This window comes from Pyrus communis, chromosome 4 (genome assembly GCF_963583255.1).
Source record: "Pyrus communis chromosome 4, drPyrComm1.1, whole genome shotgun sequence".
NCBI lineage: Eukaryota > Viridiplantae > Streptophyta > Magnoliopsida > Rosales > Rosaceae > Pyrus > Pyrus communis.
Window position 1 is genome coordinate 29,834,233 of NC_084806.1, and position 27,472 is coordinate 29,861,704.

Here is a 27,472-nt window from a genome sequence, read left to right on the forward strand (position 1 = left end):
GGTGGGACTAATGCCTTTGATATCCGCCAAGGTCCATCCAATGGCAGATTTGTGCTCCTTTAACACCCTTATCAACTTGTCTTCTTCTTGGGCCGTGAGTGAGCTAGTAATGATGACAGGTAGTGTCTGATCTTCTCCCAAGAAAACATACTTCAAGTGACTAGGTAATGGCTTTAACTCAAGTGTAGGTGGCTGCACAATTGATGGAAGTAACTTGTTAGTCAAAACCGAATCTAAAAGTGAGAGTGGAGACTTACCAGAGTGTGAGGGCAATGACTCAAGGGCCGCGACCATTTCAAGCACTTCACTACAAGGGGGCACGGCAATATGGTCAGATTCCATGCCGTGGCTTGCAAGGATTCCCCCACCCTCAATTCTTGCTCCTATGCCGTGCACTAAGGCCACTTCAAGTGCATCTTCGTTCCTTCGATTCAAATGTACCTGTGCCTAAGAATCAACAATGTCAATAGCAAAACAAGAATGGTCCTCAATTGGATATTTAATGGTTTCAGAAAGATTAAAACGAATAATGTCCCCATCAAATTCCATGGTTAATGTTCCCGTATACACATCTATCTTTGTTCTCGCTGTTTTCATGAATGGACGGCCTAGCAAGATTGGCAATGATGGAGCATGGCTTGAATCCTCCATTTCTAAGACATAAAAATCTGCAGGAAAGATAAGATGATTGACCTGCACTAAAACATCCTCAAGGACTCCCTTGGGATAAGCGTTAGAACGATCAGCCAATTGAATTATAACGTCATCTTGTTTTAACTCACCCAGGTTCATAGATGCATAAATGGAATATGGCATAACATTAATAGAAGCACCTAAATCTAACATGCATTGCTCAAATCTAGTGTTTTTAATTGTGCATGGGATAGCAAAGCTCCCTGGGTCCTTACACTTTGGAGGTAACTTTCGTTGCAAAACCGCGAATACATTCTCACTTACTTTCACAACTTCTTTGTTTGAAATTCTTTTCCTAGTTGTGCATAACTCTTTTAAAAACTTTGCATACCTGGGCACTTGCTTAATAGCATCAAGTAAAGGAATGTTTACTTGGGCTTTTCGAAAGGTATCCAAAATGTCCTTTTCGCTTTCTTCCTTCTTCGATTGTGCAAATCTGCGAGGGAAAGGAACATTGGGCAGATTAGTGTTCGAAATCACAACATTTGGGACAACCTTACCTAAGGTGGATGGATGGGAGGTCGTAGATGGCTGCGGCATTGGTGGTACCACCCTTGCCGTGGGGTAATTTTTCTCCTCTTCTTCGATTCGTATCTTCTCATCTTCCTTGTTTCCCACTTCTTTTCCACTTCTTAGTGTGATAGCTTTTGCAGATTCGAAACCACCCTTTGGATTGACTACCGTAGTGCTTGGTAACTTACCATTTTCACGGAATTGTCCCAAAAATTCGGCCATTTGGCCCATTTGCTTCTTTAGCTCATTAACCTCCTTTGCTTGGTTCTGCATTCCCTGTGCCATTGTGATTAGTAACTGATATGTTTTATCGTCATTCATAGACGTACCTGAGTTGGTTTGGGATGATTGTGCTTGAGGAGGTGGTTGTGGTGCCATTGGCCTTGGAAAGAAACCCGGGGGTTGTCGGAATCCACTTTGTTGGGCATATTGTGGTGCATCTCTCCATCTGAAATTGGGGTGGTCACGCCATCCCTGATTATATGTGCTGGAGAAAGGATCACCCCTTGGTTGGTTTTGATTCCCATAGCCCACGGCATTGACAGATTCCCACCCTCCGTTCTCAATTAATTGAGGGCATTGATCAGATTGGTGTCCTTGAATGGAGCATACACCACAGATTGTAGTTCCTTGCGTTTTAGGGCCTTCAACAAACTGCGATAACATAGACGTAAGGTTAGCCATCTGGGATTGTAACTCAGAAATAGAACTTACCTCATTTACATGCTGTGGCCGTGGGGTGTCTCTCTGCCCAACACCTTCATATTGTTGTGCATTGAGTGCTCGATTAGCAATGAGAGTTTTGGCATCCCTAGGTGTCTTGTCCACTAGAGCTCCTCCCGCGGATGCATCCAACATTTGCCGTTCAAGTGGTAGAAGACCTTCGTAAAAATATTGAAGAAGTAGCTCCTCCTTCATTTGGTGTTGTGGACATGAAGCAACAAGAGTTTTAAAACGTTCATAATAAGTTGGAAAAGATTCACCTTGGCTTTGCTGAATTCCACTAATCTTCTTGCGAAGAAGAATGACTCGTGATGTCGAAAAGAACTTCTCTAAGAAGACTCGCTTCATACTCTCCCATGATGTGACAGTTCCGGGAGCCAACTCATACAACCAATCCTTGGCCTTCTCCAACAAAGAAAAAGGAAAAGCCTTCATCTTCAATATGTTGTTGTCCACGTTCACCGGTGTCATACTTGAGCATACGACTTCGAACTCCTTTAAATGCTTATTAGGGTCCTCCATTGCTAACCCATGGAACTTGGGTATATGATGTAGCAAACTGGACTTCAACTCAAATTCATCGGTCTTCTCAGGGGCTGCCCTAGGGTATTGGATGCAAAGAGGGGCTGCATTGGCCAAAACCGAGGCAGAAAGCTCTTTGATGGTTCGATTGTCCACTGCCATGGTTGGTACTTCCTCTTTAACCCAATCCGTGGCCTCCTCTTCAACCTCAACTTCAACTTCTTGCTCTTCTAATTCAGGTTCGGGACTAGGAGGATTAGACGCTTGCGATTTCTTTTTCCTTCTCAAAGTCCTCTCGAAATCACCGTCAAAGTCGGAGATATGCTCACAAACAGGTTGTGAGCCACGAGTCATAAACTAGTACCTGCACACAAAAACTAACAAGGTTAGCAATCAATCTAATAGACTCGGCACAAGTAAGGAAATAAGGTGCCACACACGGCACAAAAACAAAACACACACACACGGTGCAAAAAAAAATTAAAACAAAACAGAAACTAAACAATTTAAACAAGACTCAAGACAAGGGATTAGCAACTTTGCTAATCCCCGGCAACGGCGCCAAAATTTGATGTGAAAATTAACTTGACACACAAATTAAACCCTATTTGTGACAATTGTAGTAATGAAGTAAGTAGGGATCGTTCTAACCGGGGATTAACTAGGGGTGCTAATCTAATTTGAATTGACTCAAAAACACAAAAACTAAACTTAAAGACTCTTAATAAGACTACTATGACTTAGAACAGTTTTGAAACACTCAAAACTGCCTAAAACAATCAAATTGACTCAAACAGAAACTAGAACTTAATTTGGACGAATTTGAAAGTGTTTATGACTCCAAATGCTTAAGAACACAAAATAAAACAAATTCGAATGACTAAGACTCAGCAAAATATGGGGGGATTGTGGTTGGACGAATTTAAACTAAATGGGCAGATTGTAAAGAAAACAGATTTTAAGACAAAACTGTGATGAATCAATGGATGATGGAATAGCTAGGGTTCTTGGAGATTTTCTACTTTAAGGTGTTTTCATTCCTTCTATTCTTAATAACATTTTCTATGATTTCAATTATGAATATGCGTAACTAATTCCTTTTGCTATGGCGAAGCCTTGAGCCTTAGCATGAATATGTATTTTTTATTTAATTGCTTATGATTAATTGCATGCGCACTTTGAATTATTAATTACCGTGATTAAAACTATCTAATTGTCTTAATGCTTGATCACCATTAGGATCTTTAGAAAAGTAATTTGATGCAATTTTGGTCGGGAGTTTCCCTGAAATTGATGCTGGCTTCTTCTGATTAATAATTGTAATTTCACTTAAGATGAATACCACATCTTAAGGATTGCATGTTTTTTTTCAAAGAGTTTTCATAAAGCATAATGAGTCTCTCGTGTTCAGATTTGATCCGAATGTCCAGACGGATTGCATGTTAGATATACATTCTATGTTGGAGGTTCCAAGTAGAATATAAATTAGAATGACCTAACCTTCAAAGTGGCATGTGTAGATCATAAGTAATTGGTAAAAATGCATAGGATTGCTAGGTGATGGTGGAACCCTAGTGCTTATATAAATTGGTATTTAAAACTCTTTTCTTTTATCATATTTGTTTTCAATTAAAATTCGTTTTTAATATTACTCAAGTTTAAAATCTCTTTTCTGAACTTTCAATTTTAAGTATTTAATTTGAAATTGTTTCTACATTAGGATATTTAGAAAAGTAATTTGAATTATTAATTATCTGAAATTGATGCTAGCTTCTTGTGATTAATAATTGTAATTTCACTTAAGATGAATACCACGTCTTAAGGATTGCATGTTTTTTTTTCAAAAGGTTTTCATAAAGCATAATGAGTCTCTCGTGTTCAGATTTGATCCGAACGTCCAGACGGATTGCATGTTAGATATGCGTTCTATGTTGGAGGTTCCAAGTAGAATATAAATTAGGAAGACCTAACCTTCAAAGTGGCATGTGTAGATCATAAGTAATTGGTAAAAATGTATAGGATTGCTAGGTGACGGTGGAACCCTAGTGCTTTTATAAATTGGTATTTAAAATTTTTTTCTTTTATCATATTCGTTTTTAATATTGACACATCCCGACCGAAATCAAGGCGTGTTGGCCGTTACGTGAGGGTGACGTAGTCATGTGCACAGTGCGGAAGCAAAAGATAATAATAAAAGTACGAACAAATAAAAACCAAACTACTAAATAAACTAGTTAAAGTAATACACTAGTGTGAGACTAAGTGTGATAAACATAATCAGAGCACACAAAGCCTAAGTGTAGTCCAGAAAAACGAATACTAAATACACAACACCCAAAGGTGATCCTACATTTGTGATGTTTTGTCAGAACCACCGTCAAGTCCTCATGAGCCACCAAAGCGCTTCTAACTAGAACCTGGAGGGGCGCAAAACAGAAAGTGTGAGTGGGCAAAAACAAAGCTTTTCAAAATCATTTCATTATCAAAAGTTCTAACCCCTCTCCATAAAACCTGTATAATTTTCCAGAAAATAGAATATATAAATATGTCACAACCATGCCTAGAGTAACAACATTCACAAATATGTATGTATGTAAGCCATGTCAACTAACTCAGCACATGATGTAAGTAACCCAGGTAATGTCAATCAATACAGAAAATATGTCAGCCGAAGTCACCTAACGTGACCTGTACGGCTGAATCTAGAGCTCAAATCCATAACCCAATCACTACACCTGCACATGAGTCGGAACCACCTAAAGTGGTCTGTACGACAGGACTGGGTGTAAATAAGTATGCTCAAGTGCTACGATCACGTGAAGATTGTGCGAATAATCGCGGGTCACCTACGAGTCGTAACCACCTAAAGTGGTCTGTACGACAGGACTGTGCACCTAACTTGGATCTAAGATGAGCGTGTGGTGTAGGAGGTGAACATCACGTGAAGGAATGTGCCCTAACTCTGGGCGGGAGCACTAACACCGGGGGTGCAGGTTATGAGCTCTCTATGCATTTCACATAACCACTAATTCACAACCATAATCTATAAACTTACCTGGTACTTACCTGTGCGTCCGCAGCACCAAGCAAAAATATATGCAACTACTAATGCATAATTAAAATAGGCAAAGACTATGCATGACATTTAAAACATATAAGCATTCAATTTCATTTTCTAGGAAAAACCACAAGTATATAGGTATATACAGAAAACCAAAAGCCCACTCACTGGTACGTGGAAGGGTCGTAACCCCCTTGCCTCGAGTGACTGCACTCATCCTCAAGATAGGTCTCACCTATATGCGAAACAACCATAAAAACGTCAATTTAAAGCACATAACCAAAACTAGGTAATAACTTCTCATACAATGCTCAAATGGGGTGTGTGAATACACCAACATGATCTACTCAACCTCACGAACAACCCCATATTTTTAAAATAATTTTTCGAGGCTCCACGCGCCGGCGAGTGCACGACCCTACACGCCCCCACGCACGGCCAAAACTGACGGATTCCCTAACCGCCGTTAGGGAATATTCCGTGAAAACTAACAGATTCCATTAAAACTAACCTGACACCGTTAAGAATATTCTGTTAACTTAATGGAATATTCCCTTGTCTTCTCCGGCACTCCTCCGGTACTGTCGCCATCGCCAGAAAACTGGAAAATTTTCAAATCTTAATATCTCACTCGTTTCTTCACCAAATTTCATGAAACCAGTACCAAATTGAAGCTCTTAACTTGTAGAACATTTCCTTACCTGTTTAAAGCCCCAAAGATCACGAGATGTCGTCGGAGAAATTCAAGAAAAATCGGCCAAACTTGCAACTCACGATCCCGACGTCCAATTCCACCCAACAAACCACCCCGAGCTTCCTAAGGACCTCACTAAGCTTCCTAAAAGCTTCAAATTCCTTGAAAGTCAATAATTCATGTGTGCATGAACAGTGACCAAATCGGAGATTCCTGGTTCAACGTGAAATCAAAGGATTCCTTACCTAAATTTGGTATGGCTGAACTTGTATGATCCTCACGAACACAAAGGTACCATTTTCCACTTTGATCCGTCACGTTTGCAAGGGTTTTGAACCTCGTCCGTACAAGTGAGAAAGGGAGAGAGAGAGAGAGAGAGAGAGAGAGAGAGAGAGAGAGAAAGAGTTTGAGACATAGAGAGATACATGGGAGAAGATGATGTGGATGTGGGTGTGTGTGGTCCAGGTGCAACCAACAAAACCACAAAACAATCATCCCAAAATGACAAATAACTACCAAGGGCAAAATCGTCATTTCACACATACGATACAAATAATTCGAGACAAGCTGTCACAAATATTACTCAAGTTTAAAATCTCTTTTCTTAACTTTCAATTTTAAGTATTTAATTAGAAATTGTTTCAACATAAATTATCAAAATAGTCCTTGAGGAGAACGACCTTGCATGAGTATCTATACTACAACATCCTTGTATTCTTGCAAGTATTTCATGTGATTTTGACCCTATCTGCATAGATGTTAAAAATCCTATCAGCTAGCCCTATTAGGAGAATGGGGACCGGCCATATGAGGTATTTTTTGGTGTTAATTACAATCAATTAGCTAATTAATAAATCAATTATTTAGCTAATTAATATAATTTGAAAGAAATAATTTGGGAGTTACCTTGTGGGGAGGATTTGATGAGGATGGATGAAATAGGTTTTGAATAAATACCTATTTTAATCACTTTTGACCTTGATTGAGTGATGAATGTCCACTGCTCGCGTGTAGAAGCTTCGGGGGTAATTTTGTCTTTTTATACCCTAGAATCCACGTGTCGCCTCCATATTTTTCTCGATTATTTTTTGCTCTATAGACACAATATATTGATCTGTCCCTTGATCACTCAAGTCACTTTGACATATTACAACCATGTGAGGAACCCTCAACAACCCCACTTAATCATCTAGAGATCAATTTACCACCAGTAAGAAGAAATCCCTTCAGGACACGTAAGCCTCCTCCAAAGTTGTTGGATTATGTCACGTATGCAACAAGGCATCCTATCACCGATTGCCATCCATATCACCACTGCTCACCTTCTCATGCAACCTTTCTCTGTTCTCTTTCAAATCACTATGAGCCTAGGACATTTCAGGAAGCTAATCTTCATTCTGAAAGGAAGCTATGCACAAAGAGTTACGTGCACTGAATGACAATAATACTTGGAATGTTATTCAACTTCCTCGTGGGAAGAAAGCAATGGGCAGTAGGGGGTTTTCAAGCTCAAATTTCATTCTGCCGGATCTATTGAAAGACATAAAACATGATTGGTGGCTTGAAGTTTTACTTAAATGTACATGATAGATTACAAAGAGACCTTTGCACCCGTGCTAAGATGAACACAGTTCGAGTTTTTCTTTTCGTGGCAGTTAACCAAGGCTGGTCATCATATCCAATGGACATAAAAAACGTCTTCTTGCATGGGGAACTTGAAGAAGAAGTCTATATGCAATTGCCTCAAGGACACTTTCAACGCTCTAACAATGGCCTTGTGTGTAAGCTTTAAAAAGTCATTTATGGCTTGAAGTAGTGCCCTCGGGCATGGTATGCAAAATTAAGTTCAGTTTTGGAAGAGGTAGGGTTCTCCTGAAGTAACGCAGACTTGTCATTATTTATTCGAATTGGTTCAGCGGAAAAATTAATGGTGTTAGTTTATGTTGATCTTATCATTACTAGTGATAATATGGATGGGATTACCTCTCTCAAACGATCACTCCATAAAAGGTTTGCTATGAAAGATCTTGGTAAGTTGAAATATTTTCTTGGTTTTGAGATGGCAACAATACACAAGGGGTTGTTTTTTATCGCATGAAGTACGTGTTGGATCTTCTTCAAAAAGCTAAGATACTTGATTGCAAGCTAGTCAATACCCCATTGGATTGCAAGTTAAAGATGGACATGGAAGGTGAATCTCTCACTCATGTAAGCTATTATGAATGGTTGGTTGGCAAACTCATTTACCTCACTATTACACAACCCTATATCACATACGCGGTGAGTCTTGTTAGTTAATTCATGCATGCACCCACTGTTAAAGATCTTTTTGTTATTAAACAGATATTGCATTATCTCAAGGGTTCCATTGGTCATGGTATTCTCATGCGCAATAAACATTCCACCAAGATATTTGGCTACGCAGATGCTGACTGTGCAGGAAATGCTTTTGACTGGAAATCTACACAACGTAATGTACATTTGTGGGGGAAATATTGTCACTTGGAAGAGTAAAAAACAGCAGGTTATCGCTTGATCGAGTGCCGAAGCAGAATATCAAGCCATGGCTTCTACTGTGTGTGAACTCATTTGGCTCAAGGGTTTTTCTATCAGATTTGGGATTTTCTAGCAATGTGAACCAATGTCCCTTATGTGTGATAACCAAGCTGCCATGCATATTGCAGCTAATCTTGTGTTCCATGAACAAACAAAACATATTGAGGTAGATTTTCATTACATTAGGGCACAAGTTCAGTCTAAAGTTATTCATACAGTCTTCACTCATAGCCATAATCAACTAGCTGATTTATTTACCAAAGCCTTAGCCTCTGTTTCGTTTCAGCATCTACTTGACAAGCTTGGATCCAATCCTTGAAGGGGAGTACTCAACGTGTAAAGATATGATCTCGTAGCATGTAGCCCTTAACGCCTTTCTCAAAACCGATGAATATGCATTCGAGTGATTTTGGTTTGTGTTTGGTTTTCTCATCGCTATTTATAGTTAATAGACCAATGGTTACATGCCTTACAAGTATAGGATTCCTACATCCTTTTAGAATAGGAAAAACTAACTTATTTCCTAATCCTAAACTAATTGGGATTATAGAGTGTGAAAGCTAGAAAATAGGAGGTTAACATGGACTAGTATGCTTAGCCCCTTGGTGGGCTTAGGAGTAAGAATTGAACAAACAAAATTTAAGTGGTTCACCCCTAAATATAGGGCTACATCCACTATGGAACTTATATATATTGCATAAAGGTTACAAATAGCGCTCAGATTAATCTAGTCCCTTTTCTCTCCGACTTATCAAAAGTACACATCCTCCTTATATAGGCCATTTGCGAGCCCCAAGTCTCCAGCTCGAGTCTTTCACTGCTCTCGCACTTGATGCACCAAGTATGTAGACATGATTTGCTAGCTGCCCCTTCTATTCTTTAGTCGATACGTGGTGACAAAGTAACATTTGTTCAGGTCCAGTTGCATGTTTCCTTGAGACAATGCATACCGAGCACCTTGCTTGCTCGGCCCTAGAATTTGTGGGAAGCCACACTGATGAGTCCAAATTACAATCTATATATTATTTAAGGGTCGAAAACGGCATTGTGTTAACTCAAAGAAAAACACACTTCCCAATTTATACGGGGAACATCCTGTGTGAAAAACTAAACCTATTTGACCTTGGTATTTTGACAAGTCAAATCAGAACACATAAAACATTAATGATTAGTGTTTGATTTTAGCAAAAAAAATGTTAACAATGAATTCATGTGTCATTTCAATGCATTGTTTTTGTTTGTAGGGACAGAAGATCAAAAGAATTAATTTTTTTTCTAATATAATATTTCCGTCTTAAAGAGATGAAATTTATCCATCGCCATGCTGCCTAAAAAAATAAGTTAATGCGGTAACCAAATTTCCCTGGCTTTCCAGAGGGGAGGCTACATGTACTCAAGCAAGTCAAGACGACATAAATATCTTTAGGGTTTAACCAGCATTTAACTGTCACGCGGAATGAGAGTTAGTGTTAAGGAAATGTCTGTGTAAATCACGCCCGGCGGAGGTGACACCTCCGCAGGCCAGCGCTCACACAAGAACTCACGTGATGGACTCATGTAAAACAATGCACTAAGCCGAACTGAGCAGAGCAGAAAGGGTCAGTTGGCTATGCAAAGCCCAAAGAAGAATCTCGCAGGCAAATGAGCTTAGCCCAAAAGGGACAAGATCTAGCGGGGATAGCCATCCCTGCAATCATGGCCTAGACATGAACGATGTTGTTAGCCAGGAGTCATTCTTGATGACATGGAAGCACATAATAAATCATCAATTGTTTGGCTGCACACAAACGAGAGGACATCTTACTAGGTTGTTTGAAATTGTTTACATCCCTAAGTCCCAAGTCCCTAATTTCCTAGTCCCGAAGTCCCAAAGTCCCAAAGTCCCTATGTCCCTAAGTCCCCTAAGTCCCTAGGTCCCTAGCTAACTAATTAATAGACTCAGACCACCAATACCTCTACTAGAATCATAAGCTCCTTCAAAATTCATTTTCCAATTCATACCCTTCAGGAATCAGGACACCAATCAGGAGGAACAAACTGGTTTACAAAATTGTTATTAATTGCATAGAAAATGATCCTACCTCGAGCCAGACAAACAGTACAGGCATAGAATCAACACTGCATAATCAACACTTACACTCAGATAAAAAATTGGAATCGTCTTTGATGCATATCTACACGGGAAACAACTATATAGCTGATAATCTTGCTAGTTTACTTATCCTGCTTTAAGCAAGTTTTCTCTGTTTTTGGACCTTGGGCAAGGAAAAAAACACACTACTCAAAGCGAAAACCCTTTATCTCCCATTATCTGACCACGCCACATCGAAATGGTACAGAAAATACTGCCTGAACAATAGCTAAACTGATGTTGCAATACACGTTCCAAGAATATAATATATATATATCTAACCACATTTCACCAAAAACACATATACCAGTTGTTTCATTCACCTACAGCAACAGCATTCATCAATCACAGAGACCGATCACAAACCACTGAAAGAACAGGTTACATCATCGGTTAGATCATTCCACCTATCACACAACACCACACAGAAGCGTAAGCAAAAACACAGCATCAAATTCATACACATGTGAAACAACTAATAATGCTTTATTGCTTACTCTTAGTCATTCCGCGCAAATTCTCATTTTCTCTCCCGTAAGCTTCTCCCCCTTCTATAATCAATTTCTGCATCTGAGCTAGATTGACCCATCTGATACTTTCTGCTCAATTTAGACGACCCCATCTTTGAAAAAATGTCCTCTTCATCGGCCACAATACGAATTCCACGTGTACCTGATCGAGAGACGTCACTAGACTGCCTCCATGATTTGTGATCTGAGTCATACAAGAAAGGAACATTACTATCTAACAATAAAGGCGGAACCAGATGGGGAAGAAAGGGGAAAGAGAGACTTCAAGTAAGATGAAACACTCATTCATCCCACAGAACTCTCCCTGATTACTTTTCTCTGTCTGCCCTTGACAATTTTCTTCCATTTTAAAAGCACACATGACAGCAAAAGCCGTTATTGGAGAAATTTGCAAAATGAAGAGTGTAAATGTTAGTTGCCTTGCCTCTAAAATTTCGATAAACCAGCGTGAAAGGCACTGACTGATAAATTCCAGTTCTTTTGGCGAAAATGAAATCAATCGATGAAGAAGACTTAATTAAATGTGCATGAATGAAGCTGTCAGAGATGTACTAGAATACATTTTAATGAGATTAGTACTTCATCAGGTTGCTAAGAAAACACGGATAAATCAGAGGCTTGTGAATAAGTAAGGTTCAAGAAGCTGCTCCAGCAGTCGAACAATGACTTTTCTAAATTGAGAACTTTATTAATTAATTTATTTTTTACTTAATACCTGTTATGATTTTCAAAAACTAATGAAAAATAGAGAAATTTAGATAAAGTTATGACAGTTCACCTTCGGATCCAGTACACGATATGGCCAAGTCACAATGTCCACCGTCATCAAGATCTGGTTCTGATTTAAGACTATCCTGACTCTGCAAGTTTGTTTTTGTCTTATGTCCTTTTAGTCCTTCATTGACAGATGTCGGTTCCATACTTTCTTCGGAAGGCAATTTATGCGAGGGGAAAGGTGTCATGGTAAACGAGTCCTCCATTACATCAGAAATCTCCACATATTGTGTTGTGGTGATAATTTCATCAGCACTAAACCCAAAGGATGCTCTATACGCTTCTATTTCTTCCACATCTTGCTTGGGGCTTCTACTGTGTCTGCTCTGACTTCCATTCCCACCAGTAGTGTAAACATCTGAATCCTTGGACACACTTAACCTTCCAGCAACAAGAGGAAATGGTGGATTATCCAGATAAAACTGTGCAAATGTAGCAGGACAAAAGAAATTTGAGTCTTGAGATGACACAGAGGCTCCAACTGGGTCATGTCCAAACATCCTTGCAGAACCACGCCTTGGATAGGTGCCATTTTGGGGAGAAGCTGATGGATCCCAATGTGAGGGGAAATCACGCTCAGGAAAAGATGACGATGAGCAATTGTTTGATGCCCTTAAAATTGGTGATCTGAGACTATTAGCAGGACTTCCAGGATAGAGGGAATATGTTGAATGAAGATCATTTGCAGCAATGTAATTGGTCTTCTCAGTACTTTTAAGGTCTACTGAAGATGAGAGGAAATGAGCATACGGTACATCTGGGGAAGATGGAGTAGTTAAGTGAGCCAACTCTGGTGGGGGAGTGAGAGGGGCTGTGGACGGCTCAGTTGTGAAGGTTGAGAAAACAGGAGGAGAGACAAGTTGTGTTTCGTTGGCATATGGCCCGGTGGCATACATGGTGGATGAAGGACCTCCAGGTGAGTTGGCAGACAAGAAACAACTAGGAGACTGCGCTGTTGAAGGAAGGGCTGAATTTGTAAATGATGCTGGAGAAGAAGGCGGAGCTAGAAGAGAAGGAGCTAGCGACGTTGTTTGGTTGGCAAGCCCAACTGTTTGGGGTCCATTTGGCTGATTTGCTGATGCATTGCCTTCAGGAATGCGAGTTGCAGGCACTATGCGCTTTCCTCCTTTTTGTGAGGGAAAGCAAGAGAATGCACCCCAACATCCTCCCCATCTCTTTCTCTGTCGATACAAATGGGCATTATCGGTTAGATTGGAAATTGATCTCAAAGCAAACTCAGAAACCATTCTGGATGTTATGCATCCGTTCTGTTTAACTACACAAAGCAACCAACATATAAATGCATAAGGAAAATCAAATGTAAGGCCCAAAGGGGAGTATAATGCATTCGATAGATTGTGATCCAAGCAACAATTTATTGGCAAAATTATTTAGAAATTGATGAATGACAGCAGTCAGATAAATTAATCAACAATCAGAAATTGGGAGGACGCAGTAGCATCATATGAGAGATAATGACAAAGACGCAGCTAGATAAAATTGGGTATGATGTTGTAACTGGAAAGTGATCGGCGAGCAAGAAACATGCCCACCCTGAATTATATTTTACTGAAGCAGATCTGTCCACACGATGCAAATCAAGTCACGTCATCCCCAGATCTGACTGAAACCCACGAAACAAAACCCAAACATTGCAAAAATGGCCCCAGATCTGACAGTAACACTCTCCTCTCCTCCCCTCACTCACCCATTACCAGCAACACACTATATATCTATTCTCTCTTAATCAAAGAGCAGAGTAACAACATGGAGTCTAGAGAGAGAAAGAGGTAAAGGGGGAGGGAGGGAGAGAGAGAGAAGCATTACCCGCTCCTGCTGAGGGAATCTATTCTGCTCGGAGCCCATTAGAGCAGTGTGTTTTGAGCTCCTTCAACCACAAGCTCACTACTCTCGCTACTCCAGCATTCCTTTTGCCAGCAAACCAGGAGCAGCAGACGCCGGTGACTGCCACCAGGCACCACCCACCACCCAACACCACCGCTTCCGTTTGTTTCACTCTCACTCTCACTCTAAAGTCACCAATTTCTTGTCGCTTTAAAATTGGACAGGCTAAAACGATGAAATCTAAAGTAATCAATCAAGGATGCGATCCCATTCCCATTCTCATTGACATTCCCCTTGCCATTCCAAGGATGTAGAATTGTACATGGAAAATGGAAGAAAAGGGGAGAATTGCAGTGCAGATCAAAGACAGGGAAAGACAAAAGCGAAAGGGAAAGCAAAGATCCAAGTGAAGTGATAGGGAAAGAGAAAGACGACTGAGACTGCCTGCGTGTCCTTGATAATTCACACCGCTCATCTTTTCTTTTCTGTTTTCTTTTTTTATTTTATAATATATGCCCACAAAATAATAATTAATAATATTAATAAAAACAATACGGTGCGTTTCAGTTTACAATGAGACAAGGAAGGCGAACCGTGAAAGCCTGGCCTTGAACCGGGATAAGACAATGAGGGAATTACAAGACAAGAATGGCATGACGGAAAGAGATGAACGCCATTGAAGTTAGAGCTGCTGCTTAATTATAATTCTTTTTATTTTATTCTTATTTTGCCAACCTGCTACTGCGCTCAGAAATGTCGAAATGAAAATTGGGAAAAGAATCCGCAACATCGCCGGATCTTCTTTGCTAGGATTTCAAAAATTTGTAAGTTGTATCTGTGTATCGTATATTGTACGGTGAAAAAAAATTTTAAAAATTTTAATTTTAAATTAAATATAAACAGTACTTGATAAAAACTAACTGCACAATATACAATGAACGAACACGATTCACGGATACCTAGGATCTCCAGGATCCGAAGAGGATCCTATTGGGAAAATTGGACCCTACGTACACTGTCCGTAACAGTGATGCCAGAAATGGGTGTGGGGGGTTTTGATGCCAAGTATAGTTGCGCAATGTATAGGGGCCGTTCAGTTAAATAGGCATACAAAACATATAATTCGCCACAATACACAGAACGACGCAAACAAAGAACTTAATGCCGAATATTTACGTCATTTGAATGATGTTATATTGTCGAGTCGTATTGATATTAAATTTTGACAGTTGGACACTAAATTAATTATATCTACCAAATATTATTGACATACCAACGAGTAGCGTAATTTTTTTTGTAAATGTGCCGATGAATATTAAGATTGTGATGACATTTGACAAAAATGACATTAAACGAGACTGAGCTTTTTGCCAAAAAAAAAAAAAAAAATGAGACTGAGCTTATTCATATGATGAAAACGATAATAGATGGAATCCTGTGCATATGTGGTAACCATTTTCATGGTTGTAGCTAGGCACACCCGAATAACTCTACGCTTATGTGAAATTCGTTTCCTATCCTATCTCCATTCCATCCAATTTTAGAAAAGGGAGAGGTGACTAAAATAAAATGTTTAGGGATGAAATCTTCATTAACAGCTATCCTCCAATCCATCCAATTTTAGAGAAGGGAGAGGTGACTAAAATAAAATGTGTTGGGATGGATGAAGTCTTCATGAACAGCAATCGAGATACTGCGAGCAAAACATAAGTAATCATATCCTCCATTATATACAAAGCAAAACATGACAATCCTATCCTAACCTCATGTATATAGTATAGTTTTTTTGTTTTCTTCTTACCGCCAATTAATGTACAAAGAAAAACACGCCTAAATATCAAATAATCAAATCACCACATAAAATAAATCAACGGTTTCGCATGCCAATCGTCAGTTGCCACAATTTTAAATAGCATAAATGTTTGTCGCGCAACCCCAAGCCCCCATATTCACTCAAAACTCATCAAATTGGGGCATCTCTCTTATCGTATAAGAATAACAGACTTATTTTTTTTGAGTAAATTACACAGAACTACCTCAACTATTGGTCATTAACAGTTTCATACCTCGTCTTTAAAAAGTTTCAATGTCATACCTCATTTACAAATTTGTTACAATTTCATACCTTCCGTTAGTTGTCTGTCAATTTCTCCGTTAAAATGCTGACGTGGCAAGTGACGGGATCCATTTTCTATTAAAAAATTAATTAATTAAATATTTAAAAATTAAAAAATAAAATAAAATCATTTTTTGTTTGGCATGGGGACCCACCCCCTTCCCTCACCCTTTCTTCCCCCGCCCCCCTTATCCCACCCAAAACCCAAATCCCTTCCCTGCAATCCCAGACCCCTTCCCCACCCATGCCAACATCTCCACCCGCCACCACCTTCTCCTCCCCCGACCCCTTCCCGACCCACGCCAACATTTCTCCCCTCGACCCACCCCCTCCTTCTCTTCTTCTTCTTCTTTTTCTATTCTTCCTCATCCACTCGTGCCCCCCCCCCAAACACCCCCAACCTTCCTTCACCACCCCACCGTCACCCTCTCTTCCTCCATCTCCACCTCCCTCCATCTCACCCATAAATCCCCCTTCCCCTCCGTTAATCTGCACCCGGATGTGCGCAACGAGGACGTCAACCCGAACCTAGACGAGGTGTTTGTCGAGTCGGGCATGTTCAAGAGTGACAACCCGACGAAGCAGGCAAGGGCGATTGTGCTGGCTGTGACACTCTCGGGACCTGGATGTGCTGGTAGAGGTGAGTTGCAAGTTAGGGGAGGCGATGGTCGGGTTTAACGGACTATTTGGATGGATTAGTGGGTTTAAGGGACTGTTTGGGTGGATTGTTGATGTTGTGTTCCTCATCGGCGTGGATATGGGGAAGAGAGGAGGGATAGTGGAGGACGAGTGGGTCCCCCGTTTAAATTTTTTTTTTTAATATTTAATTTTTTTTTAATAAAGAGTGGTTCCCGCTTAAGACACGCTAGCATTTAACAGAGAATTAACAGACAAATTGACGGATGACATTGCAACAAATTCGTAGATACGGTATGACAATGAAACTTTTTAAAGACGAGGTATGAAACTGTTAATGACCTAATAATTGAGGTAGTTCTGTGTAATTTACCCTATTTTTTTTCATTCTCAATGTTTCTTGGTCTTCTATCTTATCTTTTAGCCGCCGATTTCCTCTGGATGGAAACCTACACGGGGGTAGTCGACAAGGTGCCTTCCAGACGGATCGAATCACTCTCTTCCAACCTTTCTGACGGTGGCATGAGCTACCATGTTATCCAGTCAGATGGCTCAGTCCCTGGCTTTCGTTAGACTTCATTAGCTTTCCTTAGATAACTTATGACCTGGAAAAAAAGCACTTAATAGAATATATCTCCTAAGTCCTATCTTTCGAAATTAATCAATCAATGAATTCAATCAAAAGCTTACGTGACAATGCGTTGATGCTTACGCTATATGCCGTCTATAATTTCTGCCACAGAAACATTGGGCTTTGGACAAGAAAAAACACAAATCAAATCCGGATAGTAACATGATACATAAATATGTGGCCACAGGAAATATGTTCAACAAAGTAAAACCAATGAAATCGGCTTGCTGGCGGTAAACAAAGGCTACTTACAAAATATGATACTCCAAAGTAATGTATCATGCAAATAGCTCAAGAGATTAGTACATACAATATCTGCGGTGGGATTTTCATTAGCAGCAACAGCACCTTAATAAGTTTTGAGCCATCAAAGAAACCAAGCAATCCCCAACTCTCAAGTATATAGTCTCAGGCGTGTTGATATGGGTTCCCGACACAAAGGGCACGATACAAGACTAAGCCCGCAATCCTTGCATGTCTTAAACCAACAAAAAGAAAAGACAAAAAAATACACAGTAAATAATTGCAGGCAACGTTCACTTTAATAACATACAACTATACATTAAGCACAATAAAAACTCCATCAATAAATTCAAAATGCTTCCATAGCAACACTTACCGTATGACCACATCCGAAAGCCATATCCTTTGGATTTGTCAGGCAAATGGGACAGACCTTAAGCATGAACACGTTTCAAACTATAAGGTCACTTGAACCAACGTTTGGGCTAGAAATAGTAGTAGAAACATGAGGGGAAGGAGAAAGAAATACCGGTTCCTCGGGAGCTGTAGGAGCTGTAGGAGCTGTAGGAGCTGTGGGCTTGACTTGCTGAATGTTCACCATGGGTGGGATTGAATTAACTGCAATATCATGATTCATCACCTCACGTGGAGGTGGAAGTGCCCTTGTACGAGGACCAGCTACAGGTTCGCGACTGCTTTAAGTAGAAAGAGTCAAACATCTGCAAATCCATGAACTGAAATCACGCATTTCCTAGAAACTTACACCCAAGTCCGTACCTGACTAAATGAAGCCTTTGGGTGGCTCTGTACTGAAATGGAATTTCCATGAGGGCAGCAAGTGCAAACGCTGCTTCCTTCTTTGATGCATTTGTGTTCTCTGACATGATTTTGGTGAAGTTGACGAACTGTAGGAGGAAAACATGTAAGGAGGTTGACATAATGTACCATCTGCTCTCCAAATAAGACCACTCTATCGATCTCATCCACTTCAAAATTGGTACTAAGAAGGTTTGCTTGACTTACTATGTATGTAGCAGAACAATAAATTTCTGGTGTCTGGTTTCCCTCAGTGAACTTTCAATTTATTTTGTTATTGCAGAATCCAATCCAATACTACTGGGGTACAGTCGCAATACCTTTTTATTTTTTATTTTTGAAGAAGAAAATACAGTCGCAATATGTACTTTTACTAGTAACACTTTAATTATCAACTTAAACTGAATCTTTAAGGATTTCGATTTTATGGAAGTAAAAGGACAAAAAAAAGCAAGTTGATATATCAACTAACTACTAAATATCACAACAAAAATACCTGATTTGAAATATTTATTTAACCCCATGTCCTATGATTAATAACCATGTTTTCAAGATTAGCCACTTCAACATGTCAATGTTTTCAAGATTAGCCACTTCAATATGTCCTTGTATCACAGCATATTTCATGCCTTTATCCATGCTTCATAGAGCAATCCCAATAAAAAAAAAAAAAATTATGTTTCATTACTTGTAGACAGAATCCATTTTAAATTATCAACAAATCAGAACACATCTTAAGAAGCCACAGGTATGTCAAACATTGATATATAAAAATAAAAAATAAAAAATAAAAAAAAGGGTTTAAAACAGGGACGATCAGGGTCCAACCTACAGAAGGAAAGCAAAATCCAATTTTGGTGCCAGACGTTATTCAATACCTGGAAGTTGTCAAATGAGCGCTGTGGAATATAATCATCAAATTGCTGCATTGCATCCCATGGTCCATCCCCAACTCCAACCAAGATAATTGAGAGAGAATATTGACTGTTGAAGGATTCTGGTGGTCAACACTAGAAGAAAAACAGGCGTAACCCAAGATGAAGAATATGTTTCTTTACCTAGCGGCAACAATGGAATTTATAGTCGCTTGTTCTTGTGGACTGAATCTTCCAGGAGGAGTATCAGGGCTCCTAGTAACCTGTGTCAAAATAGAGGCATTCCCAAACCATAAGTAGAATATAAAATAGAAAAAGCAAATGAACCTACGATACAGAAGAAAAAGAAATGCATCGAACATGTTTCATCAACCTGTCCATCTGCAATAATGACAAGAACGTGGTATTGCCCGTTGCCTTTTTCAACAATGTCAATTGCCGCATCAATTATGGGGGCAAATGAGGTCGGACCTGAGAATAAGTAAACAAAAATAACACATCCAGTGTATGCACCACATTGGAATAAGAATAGTTGAGCCTAAGGTGACTATAGCTATTGATATAAACAGACAATCATGATCAGGTATATGGACTCAAGCTGGCTTACTATCGTACTCAAGTAAAGCTATAGTGTGGCAGTAATTATCTTGTACCAAAAGGATCCACTAAAAAGCTAAAGGACAGCATAAACAGAATTATTTAACAAACTTGAAGCTCAAATGACATCACAAACTAAGAAATATGGCAAGACTCAAGAGAGTAATATAATCAGTGAACTAACACAATACCAATCTCGTTCACAGCTGTTAAAGGAGATAATCACATATGGTGAGCTACAACAATGGTTAAAGATCCGAACAGAGCTAGATAAACAGATAATCGAGCATGCCAAGACGTTGTTAGGATCATTCTAACAAGAACGTGAAAAAATTTCAAAATACTCAAAACACCTGGCATGGTTTGAACTATAGTTAGCTAGATCTTGGCATATTCCGGGCCCCTTTTTTAATTAGTTAATTTCAAGGGAGTTGTGCACCTTTAAATTCAATCTAAGAAACAACCGATCCGTAATCCACTTTTTTGTTGTTGGCTAAGCAAAATTACGATGTAAGTTAGTCAACCTAATACATGAAAATCATTATTCGTAATTAAAACTAAGGAAGAATAAATAAAAGGCAATGATCAATAGCCTGCAACTTTTTGGACCTTTGTGACAGTAAAGGCCACTTTAGCAGCAGTGAACGTAACCTCCCCCCATCTATGAGCTGGAGGGTGAGCTTGTTGGCAGGAGTAGTATAGTTGACTAACATTTTAGTAAAGTTGTCAAAGTATTGGCAAGTTCCTGTGATTGCTTGAACTACTAATTCAATTTCTTATGAATAAAGCATTAGATGATTTCTCCAGATTTTCTACAGAGGTCAAGATCCAGAATCAATGGGATTCATGAGAGCGAGAGAGAGAGGGAGAGAATTTTAGCTAATGAAACTCTACGAGACAGACCCCAAAATAAAAACAAAACTATACACACAATAAAGGAATATAAATTATGCCACCTTGCAGAAGGAAATAGCATAAACAATAAGGAAATTTTGAAGAACCTGACAACTTTAGAAAGGGAACAATCTCCCTATATCGTGCAAGAGCTTCCTCGAAACCATGACAGTATCGACCCTCAGGATAGAAACTGAACACGCATTGATCATGCGTTGATGCTACACAAGAAGATAATATCAGACGATTTTCAGCTGGAAAATCACAAGGTACTTTCAACCAAAGTAAAGTTGTGGTTCAAAACTAACCCTCGCCGAATCCAAAACAAGGTATTAGATTATCTTCATCAAATGGAGATAATGTACGGCCAATTATTGAGATCGCGTGCTCGTAAGGATTAGATGTGCTACCAATTGCGTGAAGGCTTTTCCTATGGAATGAATATCTTCCTGCAAATCATTGAAAGGTGACTTTTATCTCCATCCGGAACTCATGTAAAGAAGCTGATCTAATAGGAAAATTACCTGTCCATTCATTGCTCTTTGTGAAGTCGACACCAAGTATTAAATTTGATGATTCAAGGCCAGCTTCTCTCAATGCCGAAATAACCTGGGAATATATATGCTTCTGGTTACTAAACATGATTGCTCGAATAATAACAGATAGTGATAAATTATTTGACCTTAATGGCACTTGCAAAAGGCAGTTAAGATACGACGGCCATACATCTTTTGCAGTTTAATGTCATCTGTACAATTTTGTTGAAAATGGCATATCATAAATGTTCTTTCATTCTTCTTACCATAGTGAAAAGTGAAAAAGAAGCTTATACTGGTCCGACAAAACTGAAATGTAAACACTTTAAATGGAAAAGTGAAAAAGAAGCTTATACTGGTCCGACAAAACTGAAATGTAAACACTTTAAATGGAAAAGTGAAAAAGAAGCTTATACTGGTCCGATAAAAGAATTCTTGGGATGCTAATCTTGTAGGGGAAAAAAAAAGAAGTCAGCGGTTAAACCTGATCCAAAGAGTTAAAGTTATCGGCTATGTGTGTGGATTGTCGCTTTGGTGGATGATTAGAACCCATTGAAGTCCCTGCATAGGAAGGCGGTTCATGCACAGAGCCGTCCTGAGAAGCATCATCATATGTTGATTCCCCATTCCCCATTTCCCTGTTTCAAAAAATGAAACAGAAAAAAAGAGAAGAGTATTAGAATCAGTGTATGGGGGACTCGTAAGACTGAACTCCAGAATCCAGATCAAATTCTTAGTTGATGGAATACAAAAAACAATAAATTCTTAGTATTCAACCAAATTCTACCGACCAACTAATTAAGAATAATCAAAATTTGTCCTAAACCAATACACACATAGATGCTAATAAGAAAGGCACAATTGCTCATCCCCAAATATTATTATTGTTGTTGTTAACAACCAAATTAAAAACACAGAAAAAAAGAAAAAAAAAAAACCAATCGGTCGGACACAGAGAAAGAGAAACCTGTTTGCTTGCTTTTGCTTGCTGTTCTTAAATCAGTTTTCGTGTCTAAATAAAAATAATAATGAATACTAGGGAGAGTTCTTCCCCTGTGCTAGTTAGAGAGAGAAAAAGTGAGAGCGCTGACCTAGTTTATTCTATTTAAAGAGAAAAAAGAAAAAAAAATAAAAAAGAAAAAAAATAAAGAAATCAATCGCCTCCCCCCTTCTCTGGCTTTAACGGTGAGAGCCGTGAATGCTCTGTCTTTGTTTCCTTCTTTTATAAAAGAAGCATGCTTAAGATAAAATTGAACGTAACTAATTTTGAAGATGTATATTATAAGCAAAAATTACATATAAAATAGGTAGCTAAAAATGATTTATGATATAGGTAGATTATTTAGATTTAGGTGTGGATCTAGAAATAATCTCAAAAATCCACAAGACAATATGCTAATTTTTTTTTCTCAAGAAAGACAAAATTGCCCTCATTAAATGCACATGACTCTTGTGACATCCCGTCCCGGAAATATCGGAAACGTGCACATGAAATGACCCTTTTACCCCTAGCTTGTTTTCGTATTATTGTTTTTGGTTGTTTTGTGTGGTGTTGGCAAGCTTAGGGCCACACACACACACACACATTGTCTCACTCTCCCTCACCCACTGTCAATCTCTCTCTCCCTCTCCCCCCGAGTCCTCTATTCTTCTTCTTCTTCTTCAAAAAAAAAAAACGTACGGACACTCACACAATCCTTCAAACCTGGACAGATCGAGGGAACCAAGGACACCATTGAGTTGGTGAGGCTGTGAGGAGTCCAGTGATACCCTTTTCAGGTAAGAACATCGACGTTTTCACGTCGATTTCTTAAACTCCGATTTGAGTACTGTTCATGCAACATTAATTTACTTAGTTTTTGGACATTTGAAGCTTGTAGGTGTGTTGGTGAGGTCCTAAGGAGCGTCGGAGTAGCTCGTTGGACGAATTTGGACGTCGGGATCGTCCTGTTCTAAGTTGGCCGGTTTTGGAGAATTTGCACAGGTATAATCTAGTGAGTTTTAGGCCTTAAATTGTGTATGGTCGTGTTCTACTAGTTTAGGGCTTTATTTTGGTGCAAGAAACGTGAAGAATGGTGGAAAAATGAGCGAGAAAACCCAAGTTGCAGGTTTTCCTAGTTCTGGCGCCGGCGACGTCGCCGGCGATCGAATGAAGAAGGCGACGGAATATTCCGTCAATTCTGACGGAATATTCCTGACGCCGTTAACGGAACCGGTTAGTTTTAACGGAATATTCTAGGGTTTTAACGGAATATTCCTGACGGCGTCTGTTGACACTGTCAGTGTGCATGGCATGTGGCCGCGCGTGGGGGGCGCGTAGGTCCGTGCCTTGGCCGGCGCGTGGGGGCGCGTGCGGCGAAGGAAAATTATTTTAAAAATATGGTTGTGATCCTGAGGTTGTGTAGAGCACGTGGGTATATTCATTTGTCCATTTTGAGCAATGTATGAGAAGTTATTACGAGAAGTTAGTTATGTGCTTTAAAGTTAACGTTTTTATAGTTGTTTCGCATTTAGGTGACACGTACCCCGAGGACGAGCGTGCACACGCGAGGCAGGGGGGCTACGACCCTTCTACATACCAGTGAGTGGGCTTTTGTTTTCCGTATATACCTATATACATTTATATTCCCAGAAATTGATTTAAAAAGGGTTATTTGCCTTATGCCATGCATGTTATTATTATCGTTTATGCATCATTGCACACATTAGTAGTGGCATACATATATATGCATATTGGTGCTGTGGACGTGCAGGTAAGTGCCAGGTAAGTATTATTCACGTTTATATTTCAGTAGTGGTTAGAGATGCTTAGAGAGCTCATAACCTGCACCCCCGGTGTTAGTGCTCCCGCCCAGAGTAGGGCACAGTCCTTCACGTGATGTTCACCTCCCGCACCACATGCTCAGCTTGGATCCAAGTTAGGTGCATAGGCCTGTCGTACATACCACTTTAGGTGGTTCCGACTCGTAGGTGACCCGCGATTATTCGCACAGCCTTCACGTGATCGTAGCACTAGAGCGTATATATATGTTACACCCAGGCCTGTCGTACAGACCACTTTAGGTGGTTCCGACTCGTGGGCAGGTTTAGATATTGAGTTTGAGATTTGAGCTCTAGATGTAGCCGTACAGGTCACGTTAGGTGACTCCGGCTGCCAGATTACATGATATTGATTATGTTTATACCTGGGCACTTGCTTATCGTTATGAGATTTCGGCATGGCATATTATCGAGCATGATTGATATACCTTGAGCATATTTGGCATAGGTATTATGTATATATATTTTCTGGGAAGTATACAGGTTTTACGGCGAGGGGTTAGTAAGTGTTTTATAAATGGTTTTCGAAAGCTTTGTTTTTGCCCACTCACGCTTTTGTTTTGCGCCCCTCCAGGTTCTAGTTGCTTAGCCGTTGCGGTGGTTTCCCTTGAGGGCTTTCCGGCGTTTCTGACAGACACTCCCCATTGTAGGGTCGCCTTCGGGCGTACTACTGTTGTCGTTTTCGTTTGGGCTGCTATAGACCTACTCTGAAATTGTATCTCACTTACTAGCACTTGTTTTAGTACCTTGTATGCTAGTTTTTAATTATTCGTACTTTTATATTACTACTTTACTAGCTTCCGCACGTGCACATGGCTACGTCACCTTTGTGTGACGGCCAGCACGCTCCGATCTCGGTCGGGGTGTGTCAACTCTCAATAGTTCTCACGCTCAGCTCAGCATCTCTAAAGGTCCAAGCAGACAACAACGGCTCAAACTCCCTTGCTCATGGCATGGAAAAGTCAAAGATACTAAAAATTACTAAATCCTAACTTTCATATATTCTCAATTGAAAATCAACTCAATCGAGTAAGGAATCCCTATCACAATAAGTAGAATACTTCCATCATTATCTCAAGATATTTTCTCCTAATTAATATCTTGGGAATATTTTTTTCCTCATCCATTCTATGGATGACACACCTTAGCCAAAGGGAAGTCGCCATGTGTAAGTCAAAATCCTAAGCCTATGGTCGGCCACACCCTATAAATACCTTCATCTTCACCAAATTTTGGTAAGCATTGGCTACCCCTAAAATCCCTTAACACTTACTCTTTTCAGAGAAACTAACTTAGGCATCGGAGATCCATGGCCAAACCCCTCACCTCGTGGGCGCATGAGACTTTGGTCTTTGATTAAAAGGGTTGATTGTTTTGTAGGCACAAATTCATCAAGACTAGAGACGGTAGATTTTTGCTACCACAAATTGGTGTTTTCATTCATAGCTTGATTCAAACACTTGAATAAGACTTTTGCAATTGGTTTTTGGAATTTTCTGTTACATTGAATTTCTCACATGCAGTATCATTTCATTTTTCTTAGAAAAGTTTCTTGATCAGTTCTTGGAGAAAGGATACCCTATGTTTAAGGATTTGGATCGGAGATGTGGATCGGAGAACGGAGACCAAGACACAGCTATGCGTCAGCGATCCTCATGGCTTAACACGATGACATGAGGAGCCCTATTGCTACGGAGCACCACCACCACCACCGTGGCCACTGCCCACCAGCCACCACATGGCCACCAAGCAGTAGCCTACACTGCAATTGCAGCCGCAAACTACGGCAGGAGGCCTATGCTGTGTTCCACCCCTAATGGCAATCAATACCTGTCCCAGCAGGTCGTAGATTTAACGAGTGTTCTCGCGCAACAAATGGCCTTAGTGAGTAACGTCTTAGAGCACGCCGAGATGCAAAACCCCCCAAGTGAGGTGTCTAGAAGTAGGTCAAGGGTAGATGATTGTGACTCTTTCCACTAATGTCCTAGCAAATAGCCACTTGACCAGTCGCGAACCGTGCATTCTAACAGCACCCGACCTATGCGTCCACAGTTGGGATCGCACGCCAACGAGTTCCAGACATCCTAGTCGAAGTGTCTACTTACGGCCTGGCTTGCAAGAAGTTCATTTTACCATGCACCAGAGCAGGCAGCATGATGGATAGAGGGAAACACAAACGTAGTCTGGCTCGACTTCAACTAGCAGCCCACACTAAACGTTATTATGAGCATCTCGCTTACTAGCCAAAGACGAACCATGTGCACCGCAACTGCAGCACAGACAAGCAGGAAAAACAAAAGAGTATCATAGACTAGCAGGTCGCACTATTTTAAAAATCCATGCCTAATGCCGCCTAGGTGGTTGGCTACCGCCCTAATTAGTCTTTAGGCATGTCAAAATTAAGAAAGTGCTCCTAGACCCTCTTAGGCCTCTGTCTTGCCAGCCTAAGCACCTGTTTAGCTCGCCTAAACCTGCCTAGACATCACCTAGGTCTCAACTTTCACTTAGATAGAAAATCGATAACTTTCATTTTGCATTTTATTTTTTAATAAAATGTAAGAGACTTGTTGAATACTTGGGTGAATACTCATTAAATACTTGTTCTCATGTTTTCAATATGTTCTAATACTTTGTAACCTATATATCATTTTATTTTGCAATTTCTGTATACAATTATGTGTTTTAAAGTATAAATAGATACTTATTTATACAATATATAATAAATTTACTTAAATCTGCCTAGTTTGCTTAGGCTTTTGTCTAGGCCCTAGCTCATAGCATAGGCATTAAGCCTTAGCCCGCCGCTCGACTAGCACCTAGCCTCTTTTAGAACCTTGGCATGTCAACACCAGGGGCAATAGAGCCTCCCGCTACCCTAGCAAAGGTAGATTCAAGAGGAAGTAGAAAGGCTCTTAACTGAGTGACTGTGTGACTTCTAGTGCATCAAGATGGTGGACCGAGTGCTTCGAATAGACATAACTGATATGAGTAGATCACAATTCACGGATGAGATTAAGTTGACAGATCCACCTTGTAGGTTCACTATGCCTCACTTCACCCCGTACAAGAGAGACGAAGATCCGAAGACATTTCAAGTACTATCGCAATACCATGATCCTCTGCAGGAACAATGATGCGCTCAGGTGCAAGATTTTTACCACAACTGTACAAGGCAAGGCACAAGACTAGTTTCACACCTTACTACCACAGTCAATCCAAAGTTTCAACAAACTTTCTTTAGTTTTCACTAAGGAATATTCGTCTAA

General features: G+C 39.9%; 2 protein-coding genes across 3 annotated transcripts; both read right to left on the bottom strand.

Moving 5' to 3' along the window:
* Positions 1 to 11,043: 11,043 nt before the first annotated feature.
* On the bottom strand, positions 11,044 to 14,522 carry LOC137731384 (uncharacterized protein At1g76660-like). Of its 2 annotated transcripts, none has more exons than XM_068470494.1 (4): positions 14,025 to 14,522; positions 12,202 to 13,473; positions 11,391 to 11,607; positions 11,044 to 11,300 (listed from the first exon to the last, which is right to left on the bottom strand). In XM_068470494.1, the coding sequence occupies exons 2-3, from the start codon at positions 13,442 to 13,444 to the stop codon at positions 11,414 to 11,416; spliced, it is 1,437 nt and encodes a 478-aa protein (XP_068326595.1). In that variant the 5' UTR covers positions 13,445 to 13,473; positions 14,025 to 14,522; the 3' UTR covers positions 11,044 to 11,300; positions 11,391 to 11,413. The 2 variants fall into 2 exon arrangements, with proteins under 2 accessions (XP_068326595.1, XP_068326596.1); XM_068470495.1 differs by having other exon boundaries at positions 12,202 to 13,378; positions 14,025 to 14,521.
* Positions 14,523 to 17,578: 3,056 nt separating this feature from the next.
* On the bottom strand, positions 17,579 to 22,489 carry LOC137731441 (E3 ubiquitin-protein ligase RGLG3). The gene is made up of 12 exons (XM_068470545.1): positions 22,354 to 22,489; positions 21,871 to 22,024; positions 21,375 to 21,459; positions 21,159 to 21,299; positions 20,958 to 21,071; positions 19,733 to 19,830; positions 19,543 to 19,622; positions 19,363 to 19,468; positions 18,446 to 18,573; positions 18,198 to 18,360; positions 18,045 to 18,101; positions 17,579 to 17,903 (listed from the first exon to the last, which is right to left on the bottom strand). Exons 2-12 carry the CDS (start codon positions 22,018 to 22,020, stop codon positions 17,820 to 17,822), a joined length of 1,206 nt encoding a protein of 401 aa, XP_068326646.1. The 5' UTR covers positions 22,021 to 22,024; positions 22,354 to 22,489; the 3' UTR covers positions 17,579 to 17,819.
* Positions 22,490 to 27,472: the final 4,983 nt, after the last annotated feature.

Coding starts and splice junctions, on each gene's coding strand:
- LOC137731384 (XM_068470494.1), bottom strand. CDS start 13,444: ATGGTTTCTGAGTTTGCTTTGAGATCAATTTCCAATCTAACCGATAAT. Junction 11,608..12,201: donor ATCGTGTACTGGATCCGAAG/GTGAACTGTCAT, acceptor TGTATGACTCAG/ATCACAAATCATGGAGGCAG.
- LOC137731441 (XM_068470545.1), bottom strand. CDS start 22,020: ATGGGGAATGGGGAATCAACATATGATGATGCTTCTCAGGACGGCTCT. Junction 18,574..19,362: donor GCTCATTTGACAACTTCCAG/GTATTGAATAAC, acceptor TTCCTCCTACAG/TTCGTCAACTTCACCAAAAT. Junction 18,361..18,445: donor CAAAGGCTTCATTTAGTCAG/GTACGGACTTGG, acceptor TACTTAAAGCAG/TCGCGAACCTGTAGCTGGTC.